The 17,176-nt window shown below is 41.9% G+C and overlaps 1 protein-coding gene across 1 annotated transcript in view; it reads right to left on the reverse strand.

Annotated features, from left to right (window-relative positions):
• The window catches only part of COL22A1 (collagen type XXII alpha 1 chain), a 201,505-nt gene extending 188,958 nt beyond the window's left edge, over positions 1 to 12,547 (reverse strand). Inside the window, exons 1-2 of the mRNA XM_086742654.1 lie at positions 12,457 to 12,547; positions 7,189 to 7,755 (exon numbers count right to left, since the gene is read on the reverse strand). Of these exons, the coding sequence (XP_086598780.1) occupies positions 7,189 to 7,755; positions 12,457 to 12,547 (658 nt within the window). The remainder of the gene's footprint in view (positions 1 to 7,188; positions 7,756 to 12,456) is intronic.
• Positions 12,548 to 17,176: the final 4,629 nt, after the last annotated feature.

A 17,176-nucleotide genomic window follows, 5' to 3' on the forward strand; every position in this document is an offset into this window, starting at 1 on the left:
CTACCTCCCCCAATGTTTTTGTTAAACACGCAGTTTATTCAAGGCAAGGAAGCTGTGCTGAAGCCTAGAAGTGGAGTTTGGATGGGAAGAACCTGCCTGGCCATGCACTTTGAGGATCGCAGAGCACAGGCTCACATTTATGGTGGGAGCACAGGGCGGATTTTCTTCAGCTTTCTGAAGTTTTTAGCTAGTGTTCATCAAGCTGATGTGAACTAGCACTGTACCAAAGGATGCAGTCCAGGTCTGCCTCCTGTCCCCTGTTATTTGTTCTCACCTCGCGTCAGTTCCTCCCCTGGGACAACAAATGTCCATGTGGCTGCACGTTGAACTAAATCTGAGTAAAAGCTAATCTGGGAAATAAAACAAAATCATTCATTGGCTCCTGCTGCAGTTCATGATGGGGCCACAGAAATGCCTGTGCTGGCAGATGGGAGAAGGAAGTTAGGAAAAATAAGACTTTTTTAGTAGTGGGGCTGGCTTTAACTAGTCAGAAAACTGCACTGTTGCTAATCTTAGAATAAACCTATTCATTTCAGATTCCCAAGTGAAATAGGAAGCTATTTAAATGATATGGAGATTGCACAGTGGCAGAACAGAACGGCAGTCATCTTCTGGGAAAACAGTGACTTCTACGTGGTCTGTGGAGGAACCAAGGAGCAGCCAACAGCCACTGCTCACTCCCTGAGCCCAAGGAGTTCTGCCTGCCGGACACCAGCTCTGGAACTGTCCTTCTCTGAGCTGGTGGTGACTGGACCAAGTGAAAAATCAGATCTGAGAGTTTTAGGCATTTGATTTGAAAACAAAAATGCTGTAAGAGAAAAAAAAAAAAGTATCTTTGCTGTGCTTCCTGGAGCCATAATCCAAGATACCAGGCTGTCCTTCAACTCCAACGGTAGGAGAAAGTTGCATAATGTCATCAACACTAAGCCCATCAAATATTTTATCTCCTCCCAGGATATCATCTATGAAAAGTGAATTCTTTTCTTCTCCTTCAATCAAAAGATAAATCAGGTGGAAATTCTGTCGCAGGCCTTTCATGCCTTCGCAGGAATTCACAGTTAGGCAGCAAATGTGGAAACAAAAGGATGTGCGATCCTGTCATCTGTGACATGAGAGATTGATAGAGGTTGGAGATGTTACAAAGCCACTGATGCAGCTGAGGAAGAAGAGCATCAAGAAGCAACAGGAGATACCAGAGGTGATACCAGCTGGGTCACTGCCTAGCTGCAGCTTTAAAAAAAAACCTGCAGTTGTCTGCTGAGCTTTCATCATACTTCTGAAACCACCTGGAAGTGACTAGATTTTCAAGTGAGAATCAAAATATTAGTAGCTGCACTTAGCCTGAACATACTGTTAAGCAGTGGAGTGTGGAATATCTCACTAAGGATGCTGCCTGGTTTTAGGTGTGATGTATACAGGAGCTAGAAGCACAAGAGTTAGATTGTCGTCATGGAACATATTATGCTAATCAGACTTTACCCAGTCTGTTAAACCTAAGTTATTACTTCAAAACAGCTCAACCTTCCCTGCATTCAACGTGGAGATGGGTGCCACAGATTTTTCCCAGTAAATGTATAGGTGCCATCTACCAAGCTCTGCCAGAGGACAAGAAGCTATGTTCACATTTATAAGAGGACTCTAAAAGCCATTGCAATGAAAGAGAGCTCTTGTAACAAGACAAAACAAAACTTGAAACTACTGCTAAGCTGAACTTTTGAAGAACTCAAATAAAGACATACTCCAACTGTAAAGTAAAACCAGTCTACAAATTCCCATGTCCACAAATTCTGCTCAACAAACTAAGAGTTAAAACCACTACCACAATTGAGTTCATTAAAAAACTTAAGGATTCTCAGTGTTGTCAGCTTGTTGAGTTCCACCTCCTTTCCTATTCCATGATGTCTAATGCAAAGCTATCTAGAAAATAATGCTTTTACAGCAAAATCTCAAGAGCTCAACAAAAAGTATAAAATGGAGGTCAACAGTTAGGCAAATACTGTTAAGTGGTGATGTGTTCAGATATTTCAGTACTCATGTAAGATTTGACTATATTGGGTCTTTTAGGAACTGTCAGTCAAGATACGACAATTCAGACGCCTACCCTTTGTCATGGTCTTTGTGCATGACATATTTCTAACATTGGAGGCCAAGACGAAGTCAGTCGCTGTTCTTCTGTGAACATACCATGAACCTGAGCAAAGCTGACTTCAGAAAAAGACATCTCTGAAGCTTTTAGACCATTATTTTGAAAGGTGTTCAATGTGTTGCCGTGAAGACTGGAAGCCCTTTTGCATCAGAAACAGAAGAGTGGTAGCATAAGACCTCTATTTTATGCACTGCATACACAACTCAACGTCAACAGACATGTACAAAAAGGAAAATAAATGTTATGAATCATCTGAACATGTGACTGCTTTTGATATTTTCTCACAGGCCTCACTATATCAACTGAAATCAATCACAAACCATTGATACCAAGCAGTCATTGAAACATTTCAGCTTCATCTCTCTGTGTTTCCAAAGCATTTGAGATTCATAGGATAACACAGTCCTTTGGCCTTCCACAAGCTCACAGACAACTGAAAACTGGTTATAGAAAGTCACTACTGGACACAGACAAATGCCAAGCACAATACTGCTATAGTAATTCCTTAGAAAACATCTGCTTGTGTTTCTTCTGTTACTAGCTGTAGAAAAAAAAAAAAAAAGACCTATATCTTAGCAGAGACTGTACCTCTACAGCCAAATGTATTTTCCAGCTGTGAAATCTGACTTTTGCAGTAGGGTAGAGGCTTAGTAATCACACACACATGCTGTGTACTCCAAGGGTGCCAAGTCACAGCCTTCTGCTTTATGGATCCAGTAAAGAGTGTGAATGTTGTTGGAGAATGTTTTTGCTCAGCTTTGCAAACTGCATCTTATCACTTGCCTGGCTTACTGATAATATAATAAACTCAAATATTATAGAATCCCAAGAACTGCAATTTTTTAGTGTTTTTAAGAAACAATTACCTCTGAGCAGGTACAGGTGGTTTAGGTCACCATTGCAATGACTCCTCCATTGAGGCTTAAATTTCAGATTACAGTGTTAAACACCAGTTTCAAGCCAGGTTGACAACATTGTAGGTGCAGTAATTTATCAAATCCAGCTTTAAATCAAATCTGGGTTGAAATCAAAGAAGTTATCTTTCTTTGACAAACATAAACTTACTATTTACCTACCAGAAGCAGATGCTAGTATATTTTTAAATATTTCATAGCTGCCTGTTGTTATCGCTACACATATAAGAAGAAATCCTATTTAGAAAGCATGTAGCATCTCTGGAATTTTTAGCAGGATGTGTCTCTCCTGCTTTCCTGTGAAAGCATCACCCATTTTTCCCTGCTAACTATAGTCCAGAATGTAATGGAGATGTTTGGCAAAAATATCTCCCCCTGCCACAATGTCCCACTGAGCAGACATGTTATTTTTCAATTCTGCTATGCTCACTTCCACGAGATCAAATGAGAGCTAAACTGCTATTAATGCACTTAACGCCATGTTCTTAGCAATAAATCCAGTCAAATATAGCAAGACAGAATGACTGAGTCCCGAACAGACGTCCAGTGAGACCTGAGACAAGTGATTCTGAACAGCTGCTGGCACAAAATCCAGGATTTGCAACACTGCGCGACTCTTCACGTTTCTGTAATACAGCAGTACAAGGACTGGAAAACTCATCACTGGTCAGTACAACAGAAAAATTTTCTCTCTACCATTTCCACTCTTTGATTCATGTGTCTCCTGGGAGCTCACAAAGGATTATGTCTATTAAAACCCTGGCCTGGCTGTGGCACTATATGCTTTTCTCTTAGAATGTGCACGAACTCAACAGCAACTTGGCATGTGCCCTCATCACGTCCTCCACCCACCCGGTGGTTTGTATGCTCCTGTTCTATGCAGTGCTGTCACTAAAACCACAGAAAGTTAACTACAACAGCCATTAAAAGTTTTACCTTCTAAATATGTGTAAGGCACAGCCCTTACTGTGAACTCCTTTCCTGTTCCTACTGTGTTAACATGGAATTTAAAAGTGGCACGTGCACAAGAAAATGCTTGGTCCTGTTCTCCACCAGCCCCAAACCAGTTCCACTTCACACATCCAGACAGCAAAAATAGTCACCTAATCTCTGCAATAATACTTCTGCTGATGGTGCTCTCACTGTCCCATCCTCTGTTTCAGTGGCCAGCTTCAGTGACAGCAAGAATTTCTTGTTTAGATGTGATCTAACATCATGCCCATTAAAAACATTTTGCATGAAAATCAATAAATGAAATAAATAAATATGACAAGACTGCCACAGAGCAGTTTCCTTGCTTTAAATCTATGAAGAAGAGACTTAGGGAGGATATGTAAAGGCCTTCCAAGCAGAAAAGACTGATATACAGAGGAAGAGAATAAACTTTTGGATATCCAGTGAAAACACGACAAAACCAGATTCCAGTTGCAGTGAAAGGGACTGAGGCCAGACACGGAGAAGGTGGTGCCTCCCATGAAGGCTGGAATAGAATCGTAGAATGGTTAGGGTTGGAAGGGACCTTCAAAGGCCATCCAGTCCAACCCCCTGCAAGGAACAGGGACATCTCCAACCACATCAGGTTGCTCACAGCCCCGTCCAACCTGGCCTTGAACGTTTCCAGGGATGGGACATCCACCACCTCTCTGGGCAACCTGTTCCAGTGTACCACCACCCTCAATGTAAAAAAAAAATTTCCTAATATCTAATCTAAATCTACCTCCCTCTATTTTGAAACCATTACCCCTTGTCCTGTCACAACAGGCACTACTGAAGAGTTTTTCCCCTTCTTTCCTGTAGGCCCCCTTTAGGGATGAAGGATCCAGGGATGTTACAGCATCTCACCAGGGTCCTTGGATCAGAAGAACACTGCTCAGGAACAGCTATGACAGCTGTTGCTGTGGAAATCACTCCGTTGCACCTGTGTTTGCTGCCTTAGTTGATAACCCCTATTTCTATCCTGCATCCACTTCTTCTAATCCACCTGCATTCACTGTGTCCCATGTACCTGGATACTCAATCGTCCTTGTCACTGTTAGAATCCTTACATCTCCACCGGAGTGATCTTCAATATGTGCATATTATCTACTCAATGTTCATTCAGCTAATTCCCTCCTCTCTGCTCCCTTCCTTGTTAATGTTCATTGACAAAAGTCTGATTCTCTTTGTTCTTACACTGAAACCAATCCACTTACCAGCCTGTTTTCCCCTTAAATGTTCCCATTACCTAATAAAGCTAAACCCTTCCCCTTCACTTAGGCTTTTAGAGCCTTCATTGGTCCTCAAAGGACCCACTAATGCAGGTGGAAGCAAACACTCTGAAGAGTGATGGCTATCACACTCAGGATGAAGGATGCTTACAGCAATCCTTTGCAATCTAATGAGGAGTGGTGTGCTCACACATGTGGACACAGTATGGGCTCAGAAAGCCATAGACAAATGTCGTTATGCTCTGACAGATAGGTAAATGATTTTTTTGAGAAGGTCACAAAAAAAAGACCCCAGTACGAAGTACTGAAAACACTTGCTTTAGAAAAGGAATGTAATAAAATTTCACAGGAAAATCACCTTTTGTGAGTTCAGGAGCTACAGGAGGAAGTTGAGATGGTTGAGTGTGCCCACAAGAAGGGTTTTTCCTTTATTCCACCCCAGTCATGTGTATGATGAAATGAGATTATCAGGGAAAAAGACCCAGCTCCTTCAGTCTGCACAGTTTACAGCCAATATCCACCATGACTCTCACTCATATTTGGGTTACACTGTCCTTACCCACTTTTATTCGGGCTGCAAAAAAAACCAGTAGTGCCTAAATATCGTTGGGTAATGGGTTTATGCCTGCTTGTTCTAGTCACTGTTTAAGAAGCATACATAAGCCCAGAACATTAAGTTAGCACTTTTTCCTTACAAATGGAGGTAACAGAGAGCAATAAAAAAGCCTCAAAATACAACCTACAAGGCTTGGGTTTTTTCAGGCAACTTACTGTCACCTGATCTCTTCTCCCTGGTACCCAGCGATAGGACGCATGGGAATAGTTAAAAGCTGTGCTGGGAGGGTTTAGACTGGACATTAGGAAGAAGTGGTCAGGCAGTTGGACTAGACAATCATTGTAGATACCTTCCAACTGAAGTAGTCTAGTCTAGTCTAGACTAGTCTTTTGTACTCTGTTCCATTCTACTCTACTCTGCTCTGCTCTACTCTACTCTTTCTTATTCTATTCTCTCCTACTTGACAGTAACACAAGTTTCTGGCCTGCAGACCTGGTCATTTTAACACTGCAGTGTGTTACAGCATTACACAGGGAGTAATCAGTTGTCTTTCAAGTTCAGACCCAGGAATCAGAGCAGTGTCTCATGATTTTCACCTAAAGAAGTCACAGCAACCACAGCAGGCACTGAGAAAAGCAACAAAACCAGGTAATTTGTATGTAGTCACAAAGAATGAGAGAGTGATTTGTCAGTGGTGGAAGGAGAAAGGACTATGCAATTGTTGTTCCCTTTCAAGTTTTGGGAGATACCAATCATAATGCCATTACAGTCCTCTTCACTGGCGGCTGGAAATTCAATGCTTATTTATTCAGTGTAAATTTCACACACTGTTCTCCATTAAAAGCCATTCAAAACATCACCAAGGTTTATATGGTTGATAGCCAGAGCACTAGTGAATGCCAATTGTCAGTAGACTTGGGATGCTGAGAGGGAGAAAAGCACAAGTGTCTAAAGAATCATTTTCAGCAGCATCTGGAACACTCTTTTCACAGTATAATGCCAGAAAATAAGTGGGAAAACTCCAGTTCCTATACAAAATAAACCAAATTCTGCACATAAATAAGATGTCACCTTTCATGTTCAGTAGTCCAACGTATTATAATTAATATTAGAATCAAAAGGGAATTCACTAGAAGTTGACCTATATTTAATGCTGATTTGGGCAGAAGAACCCAGAAGTGAGCACATCGTCATGCTCCAGGTAGTAAAATGACTTTTTACAGAGTGTAACAGAGTGGAAAACACTAAAATAAGGAATTATCAGTACAGAATTATAAGCGTGAAAGAAAACAATCACAGCTTTTCATACCTACATGATAACTGAACCTATTATAATTACGTAGAAGAACTGGGAGCTCTACTTACTTTCACAGAGACGTCTTCTCAGCTTCCCCCGAATTTTGTCGATGGCGTTGTAATCAGAGACATGAAACACGTGAGCGGACTTGGGTTCTGAAGCAATCTCATCGAGTTCCTCTTTTAAGGCTTCGCCAACACCTACAGCAAAGATCCTAATCCCAGCCTGACGGGCTGCAGTGGCTGGATCCAAGACATAATCCTGGCTCCTTCCATCAGTCAAAAGTATAGCCACTTTCTTAACAGTTCGATCACTAAGTCTTCCACCAGCTTCTTTGGAGAAACTGTAGGTGTTGATGTACCTGAGAGCATCTCCAGTGTTCGTATTACCCCCATAATACTTAATTTTTCGTGCGGCCTCTTTGATTTCCTCGCGAGTTTTGTACTTTCCCAGGTCAAACTCTGTGGTTGGACGATCACTGTATCGCACCACACCGACACGGGTTTTGTCTGGGCCGATCTCAAAAGTTTCCACCAAATTAGATACCCACTGCCGAACTTTCTCAAAATCTTCTTTTCCAACACTGGAGGAGGCATCCAAGATGAAGACAAGGTCATAGTGAACATTCTTGCAACCTGCAAGAGCGGCAGAAAATATCACTAAGGGAAGATGAAAGAAGAGTACCAGACATACCAAATATTCCCCAGGCATGGCTCCCTAGTGAGTAATTTGGAGGACGCAGTAAACCCTCTCCGTGTCCTGCAGGGAAAGTGCAGATTCTCAGCCTTTCTTCCTTGTGATTCACCTCATCTGTTTCAGGACATCTATAGCAGATCAGCACACACTTTGCTTTGAAATGCAAACCCTTTCTTTTCCTGCACTACTAACTGCCTCTGCTCAATCTTTCACCTACACCATCTGCATGCATATGAAGCTATTTTTCTCAAACTTCATTGCAGCTCCTTTGCTCAGGCAATGCTCTACCCTGACCTTGGCAGATCAAGAGACCTGCCCTAACCTTGCCTATGCCAATTCTGACCGTGAGTAGTGAAGCTTTCATGTTTCCTCTTGCACTAACATTATGATTTATTTATGCTTAGCTAGAAGCAGTTCTTTTGCTCAGCATGATGTCTTAGTGAAGCAAGTTTCTAACAAGATTACTTTGATTTTTGAGGCTCTGCCATTGACTATTGACTAAAGGATGACTCACGGAATACTGGGATGGCTTCCTTGACAACAAAGGGCAGTAGCTTTGTACGGGCAAAGTTCACTTATCTCCATAACCACTCTTTTGGCTCCAGCCATGATATTTGTAATCTGAGGCCTGTGTAATCCAAAAGGCAAATGTATTTTAATTGCAGCTTGCTTGCCCTATGAAGCCAGACTGGTCATATATTTGTCAGCCACTTGCCAGGAATGTAGATCTGCCAGGAGATGTTTTTTAGCTCTTTCTGAATATATGCAAGCCAAGAGGCAGTGGATTCATAAATGTCCACAGATGCCAACAATTTATTAACATAATGCCCAAACTGGACAAAATTTATATATATACACATATGTTTATTTGATTCACTATTATAGACCATAGTCCCTAGCAAATTAAGAGTTTCAAGATTGAAGGCTGCTCTACAAAGTCAGTTTGTCTATGGTAACAACCACCAACCATTGTTTCACCAGTAGTTCTTGTCTCATGTCATGTCACAATGTACAACTGCTTGCTTGAACCAAGGGTAAAAAGCTAATTTGACCAACCATGCAGAGAACACATATGGTACAAGACAAGAGAGCTGGCCCATACCAGTGCCTATGCCACTTTATTTCTCTCAGAGTAACAGGGCTTTTCTTGTCTCAATGAACTGGAGATGCCGTATCTGTCCCCCAAACTGTTGACAATCACCTTTAAAGCCTGATGCTTTGCCAGGGTCTGAGCAGGTATCCCATATCTACCCACACCCACTGAGAGTAGATCTGTTCTGTTGACTCCCGTTTCACTGCAGGGCCCTGATTCCCCCAATTGTTCCCATCACAACCATGTTAATGACCTCTGCTGGGCACTGACCTGGACTGACCAACCTACCTCCTTCGGTCAGATAATCTGAGAGTATTTGTGAGAATACACAACTCCAGGGTATGTGCACTAAGGACAGTTTAGCTCTCCATACATGAAAAATTGACATTCCCACTGTACAGTTTGCATGTTTTCACATCAGACTGGTTCCAGCCAGGTCGCAACAACCAAGGGTCCATCAGGGACTAATACCTTGCAGCTCTCTCACCTCTGTGCACTTCCCTGGAGAATGGCTGACCCCGGCTGCTGTCTTTAGTCCTGATCCAGCTATTGACTTGCTGGCTCGTGTTTCTGGCTTGATCTTGGACCTGCTTCATTGCTATGAGCTTGTCTGGGAATCTGGATTGTCTGTTGAGCCTGGCTGCCATCACCTAGGCTTGCCCTGCTCCCTGGCTGGGGGTGGTGGGACCCCCAGCTCCTAGTTCCCTGTCCCTTAGGAAGCAGTCTGTCCTTGCTGCATTCCTGACCAGAGCTAAAGCACTGATGTAAATAGATCGATATGGATTTTAGCTAAGGACTAGGATTTTTTTCCCCTGGAACAGACCGAAGAGTATGGAGGTGTTACACACAGTTCACTCAGTCAAGCACTTGCATGACAGCCAGCTCAGTGAACAGAAATATGAATCATACTAGCCAGACGTAGAGGGAATGATGATGTTGGTGTATCTCCTCATAGAGTTCCAGCATTTGAGCCTACAGGAAGGTAACAAAGTCTTCTCCCACACCCAGATTTAACCTTACAGTTCAGAATTATTTGATCATGCTGAGGCTGTGCACCTGCCCTGAAGAAGACAGGAATCCTAAAAGAGCCCACTGCACTGGAAAGGAGAGCGTGGGTAGCTCAGCCACATGAAGAGGATTTAGAATCATAGAATTATAGAATGGTTTGGGTTGGAAGGGACCTTCAAAGGTCATCTAGACCAACCCCCCTGCAAGGAGCAGGGACATCTCCAACCACATCAGATTTCACAGAGCCTCATCCAACCTGGCCTTGAATGTTTCCAGGGATGGGGCATCCACCACCTCTCTGGGCAACATGGGCCAGTGTTCCACCACCCTCAGCATAAAAATGTTTTGCTGATCTCTAATCTGAATCCACTTCCCTCTATTTTGAAACCATTTACCTTCAGGTAAGCGTGAAATACTATAGGTAGGCATTATAACACTGTAGGTCAGTGCCCATGGAATTGCATGATGGCTGTGAAAGGGGTTGAATATACACGAGGTTGTGCTGCAGGTGACAATGGAAAATGAGCACCATCTCTTGCCGTGTTAACTTCCATAGCAGAGTGCATCCCAGGTGCTGCTCTTCCTTCAGTGTCTATGGGAAAAACCTATGCACTTGGGGTTGGGAGCAGGTCAGGAAAAACCCATCCACATAGGATCACATTGGAAACAACCTGTCCACGTGAGATCGTTTCCTGTGATGGCTTTTTGTGAGTGAAGGAATGCTTATCCCTAAACACAAAGAAAGGTCTGTCTGCATACATGCAGTAACTCTCTCAAAGGTAATCAGAGTGTGGAGATGATGGTGTATATAATTTTATACTATGGGATGTAAGTTACATTACATCTGTGTACATCAGCTAGACTGCCAAGTGTAGGTCTGCTTGATTTTTGCAGAATATAAAGAATATAATGTAGAACAGTAAAAAGTAAGCAAGAAATCTCTGCTTCTCCCTCCTCAGAAATTCATTATTACATTTATCTATTCTGTCTGAAAGAATATTAAGTGAGACTAACTAGACAATGTAAAGGTTTGAGTATAAAGCCCATGAGGTGTGCAGACCTTCCCGTTGCTCATTTTAACGACTCTCAGCAGGTGAGATGACTGCAATTTAGAAACAGACAGAACAGACAGAATGAATCCTATCTGTGTGCAAGGGCAGTGAGCCTTAAAACAAGGAGGGTTTAAGGTTTAAAAAATGATGGCTATTCAGGCAGTGTTGCAGGGAAGAAAAAGATGGTCTTTCAGGATCATTTTCTTAGAGGCAGTGATTCTCTGCTTACAAACCTGATGGCAGCGAGATTAAATGCTGCAGAAAAGCTTTTAATAAGTATTAATCTGCATTTTTAGCACAGTAATGTCCACTGCTGGACAAAATTGATTGTTTTCCAAGAATGCTATAATAATATTGTTTACTGGCAGGAACAGTTCATGTTAAGGGGATATGGGAGATAATTCATAGAAAGTGAACTTTCAATTTTGTAATTACAGGAATGCTCTCTGGAAGCATAATTCCAGGAGTTGTGTTCATCCACTCAGACACTGAGTCAAACCTTTTGCAGTACTGCCATTAAAAATAGTTCACAAACAAGCCATAAGCTCAAAATTATTCAAAGTAATCACAGAATGAACATATAAATGGTACCACCATATCCTTCCTGTGACTGATCCACAGACAGAAAAAAAAAAAAAGATATTTCACTTTGTTGTTACTAAGTACTTATTCCTGTTCATCCAGAAAGGCTTATATAGATCACATAACAAAACTGTAAAGCAGCTATTCCTTAGACTGAGAGAAGGTCTGAAACGTCCTTTTCTTTTGTATAAATTACCCAAAGCTACAGAACAGCATCTTTCCTAGAAAAAGAGACAGAAAGTCTCTATCTAAAAGTAATGTTGGGCTTTTATATCAATAAACTGTGTGGGTCTGCAACCATTTTCTGTTCCTGAGATATAGTATCATTCACATCCAGGTGACTCAACTCTTCCTACTACCCCTCAAGAAACAACCTCAAGACTTCCTCGGCTGCCCCATCCTCTAATGCATTCAGTGGCATTTGGGGGAGAGTGCTCATCAGCACAGGCCAAAAGCCATGCCACGGACCACACTACTAACTAGACAGTATGAACCAAGACAGGGTGTGAACTGTGCCCTGGCCTTGTCTAGCTCACTAGGAAAGTCCTGGGCAGATGGAAGATTCACCAGGTCTAACCTGAAACCCACTGAAGGCAACAGAAGAAGTGATCTCTGTTGCCAGCACAGGGTAGATGAAGCACACCCAGAGTAAACTGCGTGCTGACCCCTTGCTCTGGGTAGCTGAGATAACCTTCCTAAGCCTGCAGCAAAATCAGAGACCCTAGGTAAATCATAACCTTGAACCCTGAGCTATGTCCATCCCCTAAAGTCCATCTTATGCCTTTTCAGCAGTAAACATCTCGCTTGGGTTTTTTATTGTTTTCCTCCTAGCAATGACAGCTTCTCAGCCACGTAAAAGCCGCAGCAGCTACTTAGCAGGAGGCCATAAGCTGAACCACGTGTACCTGCTCTTTGTGCCTCAATTCTTTCCCCACTGAACACGAATGTGAGAAGAACCAGGAGATGGGGCACGCAGCATCTTCCCGTAAAGGACATATCTCCTTTCTCACATCAGCTTGTCTTTCCTCCGTGGTGAGAAGCTCGCTAGAAATCCAGTCCGTAGCCTAGAAAGAAAAATAAAGAACAAGTGTTATCTTATTGAAACATAAACAGAAGTAATGATGCAAGTCATGGGAGCAACATTTTGGGGAGTTGTCTCTTCCGCCTGTCATTTTACTTGACTAGACACAAACTGCTCAGACGAAGCGGCGGGAGTTCACCTACTTTTCAAAACCTATAGCCTTTCACTGGCTCTATTCAGTGCGCAGCAGTCTGAATGGAGAAAGGAGCGAGATTACCAGGTTATTATACTTTAATTGAGCCCAGTGCCAACCACACAATCAATGCACTGGAGTGGAAACCATTCCTGACCTGGCCCTCCCACGCATTCGTCATTAGGAGATGCACAACGCAGAGCCGAAATACAAACCACTGCAAATCACACACAACCGGTTACCGCTTCACCCATTGCTGCTTTTCAGTTCCTGAGCCTCAGAAATGATGAACATTAAAAATGCGTGGCTGTTTTCATATACATAGTTGATCCTTCTCTATAGGAGTAAACTCAACAGCTTCAGAATGCTTCTTTCAATTGTTTAATTCACAGAAGTGCAAAAGCTCAAGTGGATGATCTTCAATTTAAGGTGCTTGGTTTGACCGAAGCCACAGAAGTCAGCTGGTACTATGGGAAGCCAGGCAAAGTGGCTGGGCTGTTAAAAGTTTAGTTATGTTTTCTAACACTAGACCAAGTTATTCATTTATTTATTTGTTTGTTTGTTCATTTATTTATTTACTTCTTGCTGTTGTTTTAGGATTTTTTATTAGATAGACCATAAATTCATTGCAGTTCTATGTACTATGTACACACAGGGGAAAACAGCTTCCCCTCTGTAGTTCTTTACTGCTTAAGGAATTGTTCTGGGAAACTTTCTCCCAGCTCCCGAATCCATCTTTTCCTCTTCAATGCACAGATTTCTTCATTCATTTTCTTAGAGAATTTCTTCTTTCTCCATCTTTTAACACGCACATCAGCTCCTCGCTGCCGATAGCTGGGTAAAAGAGGCATGAAGGGGATGCTGTATGTTGTAGATCATTGCTGCAGGGTCAGTTATGCCTTCTAGGATTTTTTTTTTCAAAGGAATAGGGTACTGTGCAAATCACAGGCAAAAAGAATGGTGGTGTCAGCATTTGTTCAAAACCAGTCTTTATCAGTCAAAAGCTGGGCCTGTCTCTTCCATGTGTCTCAGAAATCAAGTGCACGTCATAGTGGTTCAGGAAATAAAAAAGGGGGAAATCTTATGTACTTGTCAAGACGTAGCTGTAAATCCTTATTCCCAAGGCAGAATACAGGCTCCTGTGTTTTCAGAAATCTGTATCATATGCAGACAAGGAGAAAGCAATACACCTAATAAGCCCTGCACTCTGCAAATAGAATTTGGAACGTAAATGCAAGGAGAAAAAAAAAATAAAAATAAAAGAAAGCAGGCTTATTAAAGTACCCTCCGTAAATCCACAGGGCACAAGCAGGTGCTGTAGTTTGCACCTCAACCAGACGATGTCCCTGTGAGACAGTGAGGTGCCCAGGTTCCAAGGAGATGGAAAAGGCTGCAAGGTAAAAAAGGGCGTGAAAATATCACCCTGCCCTACAGTAGTGAGAATCTCCTTTTAAATAAATACATTACTGAAATACCAACCAAGCCGCCACCTGCAAAGGGATCAAGACAAGCATTGCTTAAAATAGATATGGGAGCCTTCAGCCCAAGGTTTTTTCTCCTGTGTATTTTTTTGGAAGCACTGGTTTCTGGCGCTGGTGAGGGGCAAGCAGGTCAGAGATGGCAGCAAGAGACGGGAAACCAGATCTGCCATCCAGTGCTCTGCACTCCCAGTGCTGAGAGCTCAAAACGTCCTTTCTCTGTGTCTGGACTTGCACGCCTGCAAAGTTTTATAAATACATCATTTAAAACGGTCTTTGCCAGCTGCTGACCCACATGAGGCCAGGATAAAAGGAGCAGAGCACCAGCTGGTGTCAGTCAGCAGAACGGCGGCGGGATGGACCAACGCTGGCTCCACAGGCAGCCGACACGGTGTGATGGGGGAGCTTGGTGGACCTGGCTCTCTTGGTACAGGCGTGACTTCTGCCCCAGCAGAAGGGCAACCTACATAACCAGGTCTGAGAGCTGCGTCTCTAAGGCGTCATTCCTCTCCACTCTTTGCCAAAACACTTCAAGAGCGCATTGCTGCATTATGAATGCTGAAAGGTGGCTCAGAATAGTCATTTAGGCTAAAAATAGCAGAAAATAAACCTCAAATCAAATCAGAACATCTGCTTAAAATCTATCATCATAACTTCGTAGGTTTAATACACATTTGTGGTTCAATATTATTCTTGCATTCAGGCCAAAATACATCATTTTATCCATTTTTATAGCATGAAGAATGGAATCAAGTCTCTTAACTTGAAAATACTTTATGTATGGATATTTCAGTGAGAGAAAGTTGCCCCATCCACATCAGCAGGCTCATATTATGGCAATGAAGTCTTCAAGGGTATTCGAAGAAAGATTGGAGATAAAGCATTTTTAGTGATGGTTTATTTCCCACCTAAGTCCATCACCTTGAGACTGAACACAGTTTGAGATTACAGCAGCTGATCAATGACGAAACATTTATTTCCCCTTACAGGAGAAAGGGTATAAAAGAAGCCAAAAATGGGACAGTTTAGGCTTCAGAGTCATCCAAGAATAAGAAATTCTGTTTAGTGGATCCTATTTCCAAATGGACAGCATGGATTTTTTTATTATTATTATTTTTACTTCAGCTTATCATATGGGAATAATTTTCCTCAAAGTGGCCTAGGTCAATGTACATCCTTTAAAAATATCTCCTTTTTTCTTTTATCTCACAAGCATTGCTTTGAGTTTTCCTCGTGACACGTTTAGATATGCTGCAAAAAGAACTTACAAATCCTATCACGTCTGAGTTTATTACCAAACTACGGACTCTGTGTCTGCGAACATGTTTTTAATAGTTAAATGAGAAAAAAAGAGGTGAATAATTCCGGCTATGTGCAAACATGATAGGGGAATGGCATCCAGGCTGAAGAGTATGTTGGTAAATGTTGAAGTGAGCTCTCTACACTTAAAATACAGGCATAGTACTAAGCTATTCATACCGCCTCACAGCTGAACAAACAATATGCAGAAGATAGACACAAGCTCTGTATAACCTGCAGCTTTGGTATGGCTTTTTCAGGGGAGTTGGTATGGAGTTTTAGGTCAGTGAGCATCCATGGCAAGGCCTCTCTAGTTTTGAGCAATAAGTAAACACTCTTCAGGAAATGTATACTTGTAAAGACCAGCACTAAAAAAAAAAAAAATAGAGCTGAAGGAGAACTAGCTCTTCTTGTCACAAAAGTACTTTAACATTTTGGTCACTGTTGGGCTTCCCTTGTATTTTCAGGGATGCTGCTTTGTCTTCTTTAGCTTTATCCCTTGAGGCTGGGAACAGAGCTAGGGCTCTGCTCTCCAAAGCATCCAGTACGCACGCAGAACCGAATCGCATAACTGGGCTGCATTTCATCATGGAGTTTATTCCTGATTGAACCAAAGTTAAAGAATACCCTGACATCAGTTTATTTAGAAAATTAAACCTCTGTCCATTGCGAATAAGACAATGGTTTTTTCTGTCCTACTCTCTCTGTCTTTGTCCCACCAGAGGCTGATCCTGAAGGGACAAACATACAGGGACTTTGTTCTAACCCTGCTTCTCAGATAATTGTGTCGCATTATTGTAATTCAAAGACAAGGAGGAAAAACTTGTATGAAAGAACAAAGCAAAACTTTGTTTAGAAATGGCATCTTCAGATGAAGGGAAAAGAAAGTGCAGATATAAAGAATGTGGCAGAGAAGAAAACTTCATGGCATTTCTAGGGTGAGCAATTTAAGCACAAGCACTGGATATTCCCTACCTCAGCCTCTCTAGAGGCTCCTCTTCTGTCCTGGTTTGAGTGGTGTCACCAACACCAAAACCCACGTGAGCTAGTGATTAGAGTCAGAGACGGAAAAAACAGAACACTTTCGGTGATCTCTTTCATCCTTCAGAGGAGTGATTCAGTCACAAAATTGTATTAATAAAACAAAACCAAACTGGAGTCAATAATAAAATGAGCATTTGAGCAGCGTGATGTAATAAAACTGCTTCTACCTAATGTGAACAAAAGTTCAAAGACCCTACAGGGACAGTGAGAAGATCAGTGATTCAAGGCCAAATATAAAAAGCATGTCCAGCTACGGACTTGAGTCTGCTCATTAACATATCTGAGCTTTTACTTACATTTTACTGAATTATATGGCTGAACTGTTCATCTTACCGTTAAATTCAAAGAAAGCTGATACAATCATTGTGCTTAACTTCATCAATTCGTCTGCTGCCATTGAACATCATCGTGCACCATATAAGTGTTCTAACTGCTGGCATTCGTAATGTAATTTTAAATGTCTTTTGTATGCTCCTCTGAAGAAGAGGTTAGCTTGGGGTGAAAAAGACAGTGTCCAATTATACAGCTTTCACATGCAAAAAAAAAAAAAAAAAAAGAAAAAACCCAAACAAATCCAGAACACTAATATA

This window comes from Chlamydotis macqueenii, chromosome 2, assembly GCF_036417535.1.
Source record: "Chlamydotis macqueenii isolate bChlMac1 chromosome 2, bChlMac1.mat, whole genome shotgun sequence".
In the NCBI taxonomy this organism is placed as follows: domain Eukaryota; kingdom Metazoa; phylum Chordata; class Aves; order Otidiformes; family Otididae; genus Chlamydotis; species Chlamydotis macqueenii.